Source organism: Halichoeres trimaculatus, unplaced genomic scaffold (genome assembly GCF_033239565.1).
Source record: "Halichoeres trimaculatus isolate MK-OKI-2021-1 unplaced genomic scaffold, fHalTri1.1 fHalTri1_scaffold_13, whole genome shotgun sequence".
Classification (NCBI taxonomy): Eukaryota; Metazoa; Chordata; class Actinopteri; order Labriformes; family Labridae; genus Halichoeres; species Halichoeres trimaculatus.
The window spans coordinates 9,712,254-9,727,160 of record NW_027437191.1 but is presented as its reverse complement, the minus strand read 5'-3'; the positions used below and the strand labels follow the sequence as shown (position 1 = coordinate 9,727,160).

The following is a 14,907-nucleotide window of genomic DNA, read 5'->3' as shown; positions in this document are numbered from 1 at the left end:
GGTGTGGATAGAAAAACACAAACAGTAGCTTGAACATGTTTCCCCACAGATACTTAATGAGGTCAACAGCGACATTAAAGGTCCTGGCAATAGCTACACTCCTGTGAAGTAGCCTATCAGTGGTGACGCCTATAGCTGACCTCATGGATATGAGATACAATCGGATTGAAACTACTTAAGTTTTGAGAAATGTTTTCAGCATTAGCATTTTGCCCTGTTACCTGAGTGATTAAACTTCAGTGTCTATAGTTTTTTATTATCATTAATGATATATCATGACTTTAAGCCATGGCAGGAATGTTTTGCAGACCTCTCAAACACAGGAAAGCAGTTTAAGAAAGCGAAAATCAGCTCACAGCGTTAGAACATGCCAGAATGACACGCCTCCACAACCGATCTTTTAGCTCTTGGAAACCTGCTTTGTTAAGAGTATTTTGGTGCAGACCGTGACATTTTTTTTCCTTTATCCTCCGAAGCTGGCCTCCTTTATCCATCATCTGCTCCGCATGGCCCTGCCTTCACTGACATCCAAGAGGAGGGAATGAAGCTGGATGTCGTCCATTTTGATGATGTGGACAGACATCTGGAGGCTTGTGTAGGAGAACCTGGGTGGGAACAAAGTCCCTCTTCTCCTGCTTCTCAACCCAACTCATCAGCTGATGCTCCAGCTGCTCCTCCTGCTGATGTGGACTATGGACCTGGGTCTGACCCTCTGTATGATGCTGATTCTGAAGGCTCATCTTATGTGGATTGGATTTCATTAGCACACATGGATTTTGAGCTTTTATATGACCCTGAAACTTCCTCGGATCCGGTCTCTGAAGCTTCCTCAGATACTGATGGTGGACCTCTGACCGATGTGGTGCCTCCAGCTTTCCGGCCTGCTGGTCTTGCCCTCATCCCAGACCTCATAGACCTGAACCCTGTTGATCCTGAGTTTCGCGCCCGCCTTCGAGACCTCACACTGACACTGCATTACATGGAGCAACAAATGCAGGCTGCACAGCAAGTAGCATTAGAAAGCAGCTCCTGGCAGATGGAGGAGGAGGCTGTGGTTGGGGATGAGGAGGAAGAAGAGGAACAGGAAGAGCTTCCTGGTCCTTCATACCTGCCTGCTGAATCTATAAGTGCTCCTGCCCCACTTGCCTCATCTGCCTTACCTCCCTTACTCTCCGTGTCCGACTTCCGTGATACTCTATCAGTCATCACTCCTTTCTTAGATCATCTGTTTTCCATGAACAGACACTTTTTCCCTTCACTACTTGACGAGCCATCCTCAGACAGTGTTATGGATGACTAAGATGAGGAGGTGTTCCCCTCACCTGATTGGGAGAACTCTGGTGAACTCTGAAGAATCCAGCCCAGCAGAGGATCAGGAACAGGAGTCTCCCTCATCATCAGACCTCAGATGCACTAGAAGACGGTGCAGGGATTAAAGTGTTTTTGAGAGTGACTCCATCTGACTCCTGAGGAGAAAGAACCGTTGTTCTCATGGGATCAAAAATGACATGTGCATCTGGATGGATCGATCAGACTTCTCATCTCACAGGAGCATTGATTCCTGAAGTAGCACTTGCAACTGGCTGGTCAGGTGACACCGTCAGGTTGTGTCACACTCATAAAATTTTTGAACAAGTATTCATGTCAGGCACTTTGTTTATTTGTTGAATACACAAGAACAGATGAATTGACCTGTCCTCTATAGCACCCCTAAGGCTTAACTTTTAAATTAGAATTAATTTATCTTAAAACGATTTCATACATATCTTCTAAAATGCACTGACAATATTAATTGCTAATTGTTTATTAGATTTTGCACTATAAAAGATACATAAGATCAAACTGTAAATATTAAGAAAAAAACAAAGAAATGTGTCAGGAGAGGTCAAGAAGCCATTAGGCTTATGCAAAGGACCTCACCTTTCTTTAAGAAAAGAGATAGCAGAGAACAGTCAAGATTTCAGTAAAAACACAAAGTAATACATGCAAACATGTGTTCAACCAATATGTGAAGAAACACAAGAAATAGTAATACTCAACAGTAAAACAAACATAAACAGATTTAACAAAGAAACAAAAAAGAAATATAGAGACCATAAAAGAGTTGACAAAATTACAATAGCATTTTAAAACAAAAGAAAAAAAAACAAGCAAAAAAAAGAAGAAGTAAAACTAAGCTTTGTGAATTAAATGTGAAGACAGTTTCCTGTTAAAAATCTGTAATGATGATGAGCTTTCAGCTACATGTCTTTTATCATTCCATATTTTTACACCATATCTGATGGAGAACTGACTGTGTTTTGTTTTACAAAAAGGAAAGTGCAGATGGCTAACCTGTCTGGTATTATTAAATGAGTGAATCTGTGAATTTAATTTAAAGAAATTAATAACAACAACAAGATTGCTCCAATAAATATAGAGCAAATAAAAAGTCAACTATTACTTTTTGAATGATAAGAGTGTTAAATGACAGACTCTTTGATAACGGACATTTCTTGGATCCAAGGCTGGAGGCATCTTGTGGGACTGGAGATTCCTTAGCGGAGCTGTCGACACCTCGTTCACGATGCCAGAGACATAAAACCTGGATATCTGGACAAAGAACATTAATTGGCAACTTTTTGATTCAAGCAAAATGTGCCATTACTTCTCTGCATCAGGTTAGATCCTTTGTAGCTCTTGCTCATCTGGGAGTGCTGTTGACACCTTGGGCATAAGGACAGAAAGGAGACCTCTGATGCAGACTGACAGGATGTGTCCACATGAGGAAGGTCAGGACACTCACTTTTGAGCCAGCCCCACCCACCTAGCCTTGACTCTGCATGTTCTGTGACTACATCAGCTACTTCTTTTGGTTTACCATGACGGAGGATTGGCATTTCATGGATTCTGGGGCCAGTCTTTGCATCTTTTGGGGCTGGTGGAGCCTCAGTTTACTCTTGCGTCTGGCAGGGCTATTAGCACCTCATGACTAACCACGGAGGCATCAGGCTCAGGCATTTGGACAAAGATGAGCTCTCCTCTCACCTTAAGGAAGACTTCAGGACGTACAGGTGAGTATGACCTTGATCTCTTTTACTCCTATCATCATTTATCTCTCATTCAAAAATGGTCGTTTTCTCTCCACATGACGAAGAAGACAAGACTGAGTTTTAGATTCTTCCCCATCCTTTACCTCACTTCTTCTTTCACTCGGAGACTTCATTACCTCCACCAAGGAGGTTATGTTTTTAGAAAAGTTTGTCTGTCTTTTTGTTTGTCTGTGAACAACATAACTCAAAAAGTAAAGAACAGATCTCAATGAAATTTTCAGGAAATGTCCAAAACAGAATACGGAATAAGTGATTAAATTTTGGAGGTGATCCAGAGCCCCGTCTGGATCCAGGATTTTTTTTAAGGATTCTTTATCATTCTGAAATAGGGCCGTTTTCACCATATGCGTTTCTCACTCCACGATAAAAGGCCGGGTTGCTTTGCAAAACAATACAACATAAGGTGACGATAATTTGATGATCCAAGCCCTGGAAGTGTTCTGGATACTAAGATCTGTCAGGAAACAAATTATCATACAAACCTGCAACTAACACCAAATTGTAGCAGACAGTCTGCTGAAAGGGAGTATAACATTAAAGTAGGACTAAAGTGTTGGTGACAATCACAATATGCTTGGAGGAGGTCTGTGCTCTCTGAGTGCTTTTCTTGTGTTTCTAAACATTTCCTGTTTTTGCTTCTGTTTGTCTCTGTCCCTGTGTGTTTAGATGAGAGAAATGATTCAGTATCTCGTTGTGTGTCTTACTGGCTGTTTTTTGCTTCTCTCTTTCTTACTCCATCACCTGAGCGGCCTCTGAGGATGAACATGGGTTAATAAGGTGAGGCTGCTTGCATGTAAACAAAGAGACTTATAATAGGTTAGGATGTAAAGACAAAGCAAGCAATGAGCTGTTGTACTTAACTTAAAAAAGTATAAAGAAAATATTAATACATGCTTCTGATTTTAAAGTAACAATTATTATTTTAAAAGTTGACATAATTTGATGTTTGTCAGAGTAAATACCTAATGATCCTTATTGTAGCTCAGGTATGCAGCTCACTAACTGTTTAGTAAGGACAGACAGCTGACCACAGGATGAGTTTGTCTGTGTTTTAGTGGACCACATGAGAATATGAAGTCTGTGAGATGAGGGACATAAAGCACTTTTGAGCTAAACTGTTCTGTATTTCAACCCCACTCTGAATATGTTTTGACTCTATAATGACCAACAGGTTCAACAAATTTTAGAAGCACTGTGTTGTAATATTTGAGGTAAACACAACCAAAGATCCTCCACGTTACATTCTTGTTTGTGTCACAAAAGCTTTGTTTGTTTGTTTTTTTGCCATATTACAAAAGGAACTAATGACTTCTCCAGCCAAACAGGTGAGTATGACCTTTGTAAAGCATGAAGCACATCAGTGAAAACAAGTCTTTCTTATCTCACACAAATCCACAGTTCTGTATCAACTGCTCTGACACAACACTAGGTGTCAGCATCATCTTTGTCACTTTCTCCTCTTTCCACTATTCAACACAAATAAGACTGCATAACCCTGTCATTAGTACTATATTTCCATGAGTCTTGGCACAAATAGGCAGCCACTGTTGTTATGACTTTTCTCCATGTGTCAGGGGTTTTAGGGGTTAGACTTTTTTTTTAAGTTCCACTGAGAAAGAGGCTTAAAGAGGTCAGAGGTCCTGGTTTACTCAAGGCTCAATGCTGGGGTCAAAACTGAGTTCAGGGTGTTCGTGATAGTACATGACCCCTCAAAAGTTTAACCATGCTATCAGTGAAGTAACTGTGGTGTATATTTAGGGTTCTCTTTGGATTGAAAAGATGTCAGTAAGATATAAGCTACAAAATGATATCAGAACACATCTTCCTGAGCTTATACTTGAAGTCTAACCAACAGGAGAGCATTAATGTCAGAACAACACATATTTAGATTAAGGTTTCTGAATATTTGAGTTGCTTCTTTGTTTTTATTTTGTACTTTGTGAAAAAACATTGATACGGCAATAAAGCCTGATACTTTGACCTGTGATAAAATCTATATATCTATATTTTAACTCTTGATACAATATTTTTGCTAAAATAAAGTACTATGTTAGGTGAGTTGGAAGTACAATACGTCTCACACACCCCCACTGTGGTAGATGGCGCTAAAGAGCCACTCTGGTGTATGTTGCCCATAAACTGTATAATAAACATAATCTCAGGGTGTTTTCAAAATATTTTATTCCTAAACTTGATGTTGGTTTTCGTGCCGTAAACATTGTTTTTTCTGTATTCTTGGGTCAGTTAGTTTACAATAATTTTAAGTTTAATTTTTACAGTGTAGCAGACTAATAGAATAATAATTATAGTCATGTTTTATGCAATATCAGATTTTTTATGAGTAACACTGGTTACACCAAGTGACATTTATCAATTCCACCGACTGACTTTGTCTTTCACCCAATAATTTGTTTTGCAACATTAGTTTAATGTCACAGTAGTTTAATGGACAAACGTGATACACTGTATGTTTTCAAGGGAAGTGCACTATGATGTGTACAGTTTGCAGGACGACTTGTTCTGATCCAAATCAAGTTGTAGCTCACATTTGATCTGACTGCGGTTGGAAAGAGGTGTTGGCTGTATGAAATCTATGTTTCTCTGAGTTGTTGTTGTTGTTGTGATTTCAGCATTAGCAGCGTGTTGTTCTCCTCCACCTAATCTGAGGACCATTGATGTCAGCAAACTGCAGTCACACTGTTGATAGCCAGCTTGTTTCTGATTTTTTTTTTTTTTTCTATAAGTGAACTCAAGACTGAGAAACTGATGCAAAGTCAAATGAAGCAAAGTAAAAATAAAACTTCACACAAAAAAATGGAAAGAAAAGTTCTGGTTCTAAAAACTACTCAAAACTCTATAAGTACACAGAAAGCTGCTTAGTAATTATAACTGAAGTAAAAGTGATAAGTTACTTCTGCCATTTATGTTTTCCCTAAATAAAAAGTAAATTAAAGGCTTGTTTTGGTTAATAGTTTTGACCAACAACCATCCACTGATTAGGGATGGTTACCTTTCACATTCGAAACGATACGGTACCAATGCGCTTTACCGATTCCCGGTACCGGCACTCAACAGTACCAATTTTTGGTACTTTTTTGTGTTTATGTGGTAAAAAATCTTTTTTTTTAAATAATGAATTATATATATGTTTTCAATTTAACATGTTCATTCTTCAGTATGTAACCTTGCAATGCTGTGTACATGCCCAGCACGGAAAATGCCCACTCTTCTACTCCCTCAAAGTCACAAAGATGCATTTAGGTAGCTAAACATGGTACCTTTTGATTTTACGTGAATCGGTACCTGGTGCTTTTGACAGAATTCGGTTGGTACCTATAGAAGTACCTAATTTAGTACCTATCCCTACCCCTGATTGTGGTTTTACAGACCCCTTACTATTACAAATAAAAATGTCCTTGTGCGGATGGTCTGATACGCTTTTAATGGGTCATAAAGAGACATCAGTAGTAATATATGTCTTTTCTACAGCCGACCAAAACCTCCTCAGAGGAACTTAAAAAGACTGAAACAAAAGGAGTGAATCATCTGACACATGTTGACAAGTTCTTTTATTTCACCTTTTTTAACAACACACTTATGATACAGAATGAATATTTTCACACAAACGGACAACTTCATCATCGAATAAACAGTTGGTTTGACAGGAATCATCAGAGGACAGGTTTTTTTTTTTTATTTTCACTATGGCTTTTTGCCCGGAGTTTGCAAATAAAAGGAGAAGCTGTGAGGGCGCAAGGACAAAAAACACAGGGTGGAGTCTTTAAATGCTTTAAAGGCTTTTTAAATGGTTTGAGTCTAGCTTGAAACACTAAACTCTGTTTTGATCGTCCTGATCTGATCTTCAGGGGGAGCGCTGGGATGAGAATGAAGGAGGTCACTTTCCAACGGATAGATCACAGCATGAACTCACTGAGATAAATAAAATCAGAAGAGGCTGATACATGAGTGTACAGTGTAATGAGGGTGTGAACATGCAGATTTGGTCAATAAAACAACATAATGGGGGAACAAATGAACAGTTTTCTTTATCAGATGTCACTTTGTCGTCTTTGATCATAAGAAAAGCATCACATTAAAGCTTATCTTAACAGCATGAGAGCCGGTGTCTGTTCAGAGAGCAACAAAAATAATCTCTTTAGTTAATCTCACAGCTCAGGAGTGTTTCTCATCCCCTTCATGGGAACACTGACAGACAGGTGAATTTATTTACCAGATCAAAAGTTTTGAAGAGTTTATTTAGTCAAACCATCAAAGTGTTTAGTTTCACACACTTAAAAACAAGCTCACATCAAGTTCTTTTTTATATTTGGTCACACTGTCATTCTCGTATTAAATTCAATCAAAGTGCTTTTAAGATCTGCTGAGATCACGTGTTGGAAAACACGCCAAAGGCTCTGACTGGAGGAGTCTGAGTATCTTCACGGCCAGTTGAATGTCCTTCCAGTGATCTGGTAAAACTTCTGATTGAACGGGTGAAAGAATTTCTGCAGTTTGGTCACCACTGACAGGTCCACCTCCGGGTGGATACGGCCCTTGCTGCCTGCCAGGCACTTGTTAAAGACAATGTTGAATCGCAGACAGTAAAACCCTCTGGTGGCGTTAAAGTACAGGTTGTACTGGCTAATCCTGGAGGGGAGGCTGAGGAAGCGTTCGACCAGCTGAAGCTCGGGCAGCGGGTCTGTGATGAGGCGGTCCCCGTCCACAATGTGGAACTGCTCCACGGGGAAATACTTGAGCCAGCGCTCCAAATGTTTAGTGTAGATGCTGGTCCGCACAGCTTTGTACTTTGTGTTCACCTCGCAGGTGCTGGAGTCGATGGCCAGCTTCTCAAACTTATGGTAGGTCTTGTTTTTGCGCTCCTTGCCCTCCAGCACTTGTGTGTAGTCGGACACAGCTCGGGTGGTGGGCTCACGGACGATGATCAGCAGCTTGATGGAGGAGTTCATCTTGAAGATGCGTTCAGGGACCTCCTCTGTGATGAAGTAAGCCGGGCTCTTCTCGATGGTGATCTGATGAGGGAAAGAGAAGGGCATCTTCTCCCTGTACCAGTCAATGCCCCGGGCGTAGTTCTTGTCATTGTCGAAGAAGTGGATTTCTTGCGAGGCCTTGACCACGGCTGGATGCAGGTTGAGCATCTCCAGCAGTGCCCGGGTGCCCCCCTTACGCACCCCAATGATGATGGCCCGTGGAAGCTGCTGGACCAGGTTGTGCAGACGGATTTGCTCTTTGGTAGCATTGCCTTTGCGGAGCTCATGAAGCAGGCCACGTTTGAACTGCAGGGTCCGGAGGGGGATCTGCTCCGGCTCAGGAGGGGGCAGTCTGCTCTCGATGGGGCAAATGGGCTGAAGCCTGAGAGAGAAAAACACAAGACATTCTCAAATTTAGGATTTCTGACATGAGCAACGTCTGGTTTGACTTTCTAGCTTGCTAATAAATTCTTTATTTTCTCAATTAAGGATTATTATCAACATCTAGTCAGTGCTGTAAACTAGTTTGATCATTTCAAGGAAATCATTGTCATTTGCGTGATTGAAAGAAGTACTTTTGGATGTGGGTTGGGTGTGGGCTGTGGTCAAAGGATGTCAACACTGAGTAATGGTGTCACCCAGGATTACACCCTAATCTCCTGGATTAGAGTCCTGTGTTGCTTCCTACCCCATTCTCAAACCTTTATTGCTTTGTCAGATGGAAAAATTGGCACTTCATTATCCAGAGAAGAAGTCTGGATATATTCTGGACAGGTCACATGGTACATTTCTGTGCTCATAGTTTCAGTGTTAGTGGTGTTTGACAGAAAGCCAAGGGGGGCCAAGATTATTAAAACACTTGACGTGTTTCAGCGGTTGAAGCTGTTTTTTTAACTGGCTGATAAAAATAAAAATAAAATCAATTACAACAAATAAAATATATAAAAAGTAGGGTTGTGCCAAATCATACCGCCTACGATAATACAGGTGTGGTAACACCACAAATATGTTACACCACCTAAACCAGGCTATGACGACACGTGAGGAGGACGTGAAAGCAACGTTATCATTGTTGGAGTTTTTTGCCTATATGATGGACGTGTGGTCGAGCCGAATGTCCAAACACTATCTTAGATTACCCCTAATTCACACAGAAAACGTGAGTGCTGCGCAGCGCATTTCTGCAAATTTTGGCTGCCAATTAATACTGGATGTATGTCTGGAGCAGCACAGCTCAGGGCAGCATCCATAGCAGCTGGATATTCGAGATCACAAGATCACAGGAGAACCACATTTCTGCAGGAACTTACTTTCATGTTAATTAATAAGCATGTTAAGCTCATCTGGCCCTTCCCCTAACTTCAGCAGCTTCAGTCCATGCCTTCTCCTTTCTGTTGGTGTCCTAGAAAGAATGTGTTGTGTCGTATAGAAATATGAAGTTTTTCACCTGCTAGATGAACTTTTCCTCCTCCAAAACGTCAGATTTCCTCTGTATCTGATCTTACTATGTTTACATTTCAAGCTTGTGTAGTCGTAGTAAATGATTGGTAAAGTGGCTTCCATACCGTGTGCAGGAAAAATTCTGTTATACAGAAGCAGCAACCGCTAACAATAAGTAGTTTGCCCCCCCCCCCCCCCCCCCATATTGTCATTAATATTGTTATCGCAAATTTCATTAAAATATCATGATATAATTTTGAGGCTCTATCGCCCATCCCTACTACAAAATCATCACTATGCTCTGTATGCCATTGACTTGAGCCATCACAAGGGGGTTTTAGTAATTCTTATAGAAAGAAGCACTGAAGATGATGGACTGGCGAGTTGTGAAATAAAGTGGAAAGATCTGTTGAACATCCAAAGGAAAGTCTTGGGCTTGAGTTGCAGAAGGCACAGGTTAACATCAGTGTTGAAGCACTCAGGAAATATATTGACACTTCGCCAGAAACATGTGGATGGACAAACCAAATATTAAAGCTAAACGTAAATATTAGGGATGCACGATATTGGATTTTTGCCGATATCCGATATGCTGATATATCGAAACCCCTTTTGGCCAATACCGATACCGATACCGATAATCACAAGTTTGTTTGTTTTTTTCAATGTAAAGAAAGCTAAGTCTATCTACTGGCATTTATACGTTACTCTTACTGTGACAGTCTTATTTGTTTAAGAAACTCACATAAAACAAGACAAAAAACGTTTTATTTTACCATAAATAAGAAATGTATTATTTTTTCAAACTCAAGACATTCAATATTGAAATACAGAAAAATAATTTCTTTAGATCACATGAACTTAAAATGTACAATTCATTTTTTAACAGTTAAGTTGCATTTGATTATTGTAGAGCTATTGTAACAACCTGGTAACAGACACAGAGCTCTGCAGTGCAGATAAATGAAGTGCTACATTTTATTTAAGTAGCTTATTTTTCAGATGGAAAATAATAATAATCCTAACTGAATAGCACCTTATCGGCTGAGCATATCGGCAGAAATTTTCATATCTGCCAATACCGATAAATGTGTTTTTAAGCTTTTATCAGCCAATACCGATATTGTGCCGATAATATCGTGCATCACTAGTAAATATAACACGATAGGATTCACTTGGTCTGATATTTGTTGTGCTCAAGGCAACTATATGCATGTATCAGGATCACACTTCGGAGGCAAAGAATGCCCAGTTTTTTTCAGATCCGTCAGGTGCTTAACTAATTTGGCCCCTTTTTAGGTAAAACTGTCTTTTAAAGAATAATAAAATAACAATTAATGAAATAATTGCTTGAACTTGGTCAGAGCTAAGTTTAACAGTGAGTGAAGCCAAAGGCTTTCTAACTTCCTGCTGTGTGTGACTTACAGACATGAGGTGATATTAATTTTATCTAACTGTCTGGGAGAAACTGAATGACCTAAAAATACTCTGACTATTACTCACAAACCATCTGCGAGGAGGAAACACTTCTGAAAAGCTGACAAATTACGGTGCAACACTTGTCCTTGACTGTGATAGCAAAACTATTTTTTATTAAGAAAAACAAAAGCCAACTTCAAACCAGTTTTTCTGACAATATCAATGGAAAGTGTGTTGGCGCGGCTCCCCTGGGACACTGTTACCCAGAGCTGTGTGTCTCAGGATGGGCTCTCCAAGTTAAAATTCTGCCTCTGTCTGGAGATCTGACAGAGCCTGTCCTCTCAGGAACATGTCTCAGAGGATGCACAGTCTGACAGCACCAATTTAGGACAAACCTGTCTTCATACCTGGGGCTACAGAAACTTTTGGACAAAGTAAACACAAAGTTTGTGCAGATTTACTAAGGAAAACTGCACTTTTTGGTCCATGCTTAATTTTCATTTTATATATTTTATACCCGTGCAGATTCAAATTATACGCAATAACACCTCCTTTATTTCAGTTGGATGATTCGTTGTTGGATCAGTGAGGCTCATGTAGGCACTTTGGACACCTCAGGGGCCTCGTGCAGTAGTTTGAGATGAAATGTTCTGCAGCCATGCTGAGCTGATGTCCTCATGTTTCTCTTTTCAAGAAATAGTGATGAAATTGTGAGTAAATGTAACAACACAAACATCTGATGTTAATAAGTCACGTATGTCTGAGTTTTTGCAGGTTAACTGGTAATCTTTGAAGTGCTGCACCCGCTGTGTTTGCTAACTAATAATTCACTGGTCTAACCACCTGTAGTGCTCTGTGATATAAACTGTATGATTGTGCAGAATACTGTGAATTCTTTTCTCTGACATTTGTTGCAGAGGGTCTGCAGGGAGTCTGAGTGAAGCTAACTTATCAGAGAACACAGTCGTGCTGACTTTAACCCAAAATAAAAGTGGCTAGCTGGAGGGAGAATTGCAGTAAAGTCAGGGCGTAAGATGTGGCCGTTTGTGTTGACACGTGCAGCTCATCCACCAATTTTCAAGCAGGATTTGTATCAGTGTGAATAGAGCTTTGGCCCATGAGTAACGTGAACAAGCGCTTTAGGTGGACAGTTTGTTTTGGAGCATTTGCAAGTAGGAATAATGTTGCAGCCTGACGCTGGAGTGGTATGCAAGTTTTGAACCCTTTGCACTGTGCATGTCTAAAGTTGGGCCTAATGTGAACCAAGGGCCATCTTCATACAGTCCTCTGGCTTTCATCAAACAATGTTTTAATCATAGCATTGAAATGAAACATGTTCTAAATGGCAGCATGTGCAGACACAGCAGCTCCTCTCTGTCCTGAGCAAACAGTATTTTCTCAAACCTTAGATTATGTGAACATTTACATTTTCTGTCAAATCCAAATCCAAAGTACATCTAGTAACATCTCCCTAAAGTATATTTGGACAGCGCACAGACTACCTGAATAAAGCTAAGGCTCTGTACGTTCTGCAGACACTCAACAACTCTTACAGCTGACATCTTTAAACGAGTGTATTTATCAAAAGGTGAGATTGGATAAGAACTAAATCTAGGCTACAAATGTTGTTAGCAGGTCAAAACAGTCTTGAAACATCCTGAAAAACAATCCTGGTAAAATCCAGGTCCTAATCCTACCACAACCCCTCTGACATATTCTCCCCATATCGCCCCCTAATGGAGTACATGTCAGAAGCAGAGTTTGCTGATGTCTACGCCGCAGGTATCACTGCAGAAAACTGACCACTGATCATCTGGTATGAAGAGACACCTTAGGGACAGGTGAGGTTTATTTTCATAAGACTGTGAGGATGACACAAGTATGTTTGGCCGCACTTAGTGACTGATTTTTATGGAAATCACTAAAAGAAAAAGTTAACAGACAGTATTCATTTGTAACTTTCACAGTCAAAAAATATTTTAGTAAGAGCTGCAGACCCTTTTCACAAAAGGCGATTAAAAAAATTTGATCTAATCATTCACATGACTTGTAATTAATTAATCCAATTAATCACATTTTAATCTCATTTCTGCTTAAGGTCCCCAAATAAAGAATTTAAATTCTAGGACATTAGAAAATTGGAGAGCATGACTAATCAAATGAATACACAAAGAAAAGAAGATTTGTAAATCTACATTTTTTTTAACTGACCAATATTAAAATGTCTGTGTTCGCTGCCATTGACTTATGTAGAGGGAGAGTCTGGCGGAGCTTGTCAATAAAAATCATGCTCGTAAATAACTGTGGGTGAGAGCAGTGTGCTCTTTGGATGAGAGATCAACATGGATATGAGGAGAAAATGAGATGAGAAAAGTTCAGGCAGCTCATGCTCAAACCGAAGATGTGTCGCTGTAGTTCAGAGAGAAAGAGCGGCGTGGTCATGAGAGAAGACAACAGAAATCATGGAGAGGATCAAAGGATGGAGCGCCTGAGATGAACGCAATCCAAAAAAAGTACGTTGTGTCTGTCTTTAGGATCAAAATCAGGAAGAGAGACACAAAAGAGACTCTTTTTTGGGAGCTTTGGTGTTTACATGGTCATAGAAAACAATGTTATTTGGGTCTTGAGAGATCATTCAAGAAGCGCTGAAAATGGCTGACAGCAAATGAGTTGATTGTGCATTTATTTTTATAACGCATTGATTTGTGGTGTAATTAATTAATCAAATTAATGCGTTAAAGTGAGAGCCCTAGTTTGAACACTTCTGTTTCACACATTTAGACTCACAAACAAGATTATTAAATGGCCTAAGGTTGAATATTCTGATGTTATTCACCTGTAATTATTAATGCAGGGTGTGGCTCAGGGGAAAGTAATATCAAGTTCACCCTCTCCACTTCCTCTTATTTAAAGCAACGTATGACTGTGATGACTCACCTATCCAAGGTCCCAACCCTGGCCACGAGATAGAGGACACTTCCGATAGCGAGGCTGCCCAGAACGAAGAGCTTCTGTCTCAGCAATGCCTGCTGTTTGAATAGCATGGCCCTCCATCAATCTTCAGGACTGCGTCTTCAGCCTGCAGAGAGCAGAGCACATAAACCACTAATCACCAGGGGGAGAGAGACAGCCTAATGTTTATTAACACACACTCAATCAAGTCTTACAAGTGATTAAGCCACGCTCACACACGCCTGCAAAGTGCTGCAGTGCCATTAGAGGAAATGCTCAGCCACCAACCACCACTTTGTTACTCTTATTTATTTATTTCTGCCAGCACCAGACTCTGATTTGATCTAATGCAGAGGCGTGCTGGGAGGCCGGCTCTGAGACAACCCTGTGCTGTATGAAGTACGAGCGCAGATCAGTTTTAAGTTTAAACAAAGTCAGACACTGTCAGTCAACACTCCATCCCTTTATTTAGCAGTTTGGCTTTCACAAAGCAGAGTCCAACTTCATTTAAATACCATCAGCACCTGATAAAAGAAGTCTGTTGTGCCTTCTGTTGTCCTTACAGATGACCACATAAGACTGGGAAAGTTGAGGCTTTGCAGACAAAGGGATAATTCAGTTGTTAAAACTTTGTTGTCAACATATCAGTGAATACAACTGCACTGTTAGAGTGAACGCATTACTTTGAAAGAGTTGTTCAAGCACTTTGTGTATGTGTTTGATTATGATGACGTAATATACAGACATGCTAACAGAAGAGATTACACAGTGAATGCACAACTTTCTGAGCCACCACTGCTTCCTGGGGGATCATTCATGTCACAAGTTCAAGTGAGTCCACCTAAAGTTCTCCTTTCCGTCACTAACAGGTTATTCCAGGTGACAGCTTTACAGAACGGATCCCTGCAGAGGCAGACATTGATGTTAAGGGATCAGAGGTTTTTAGTGGACCAGTAAAAGCCATGAGGTCTTTTTCTTCAGGGTGTCTGAGCTCCATTCACAAAAGCAGCAATTCA

At 40.2% G+C, this 14,907-nt stretch overlaps 1 protein-coding gene across 1 annotated transcript in view; it reads right to left on the bottom strand.

The window, feature by feature from the left end:
- Positions 1-6,653: 6,653 nt before the first annotated feature.
- The window catches only part of LOC141801532 (heparan sulfate glucosamine 3-O-sulfotransferase 5), a 117,942-nt gene continuing 109,688 nt past the window's right edge, over positions 6,654-14,907 (bottom strand). Inside the window, exons 3-4 of the mRNA XM_074684580.1 lie at positions 13,877-14,018; positions 6,654-8,462 (exon numbers count right to left, since the gene is read on the bottom strand). Coding sequence (XP_074540681.1) covers positions 7,532-8,462; positions 13,877-13,983 — 1,038 coding nt within the window. The 5' untranslated portion in view covers positions 13,984-14,018 and the 3' untranslated portion in view covers positions 6,654-7,531. The remainder of the gene's footprint in view (positions 8,463-13,876; positions 14,019-14,907) is intronic.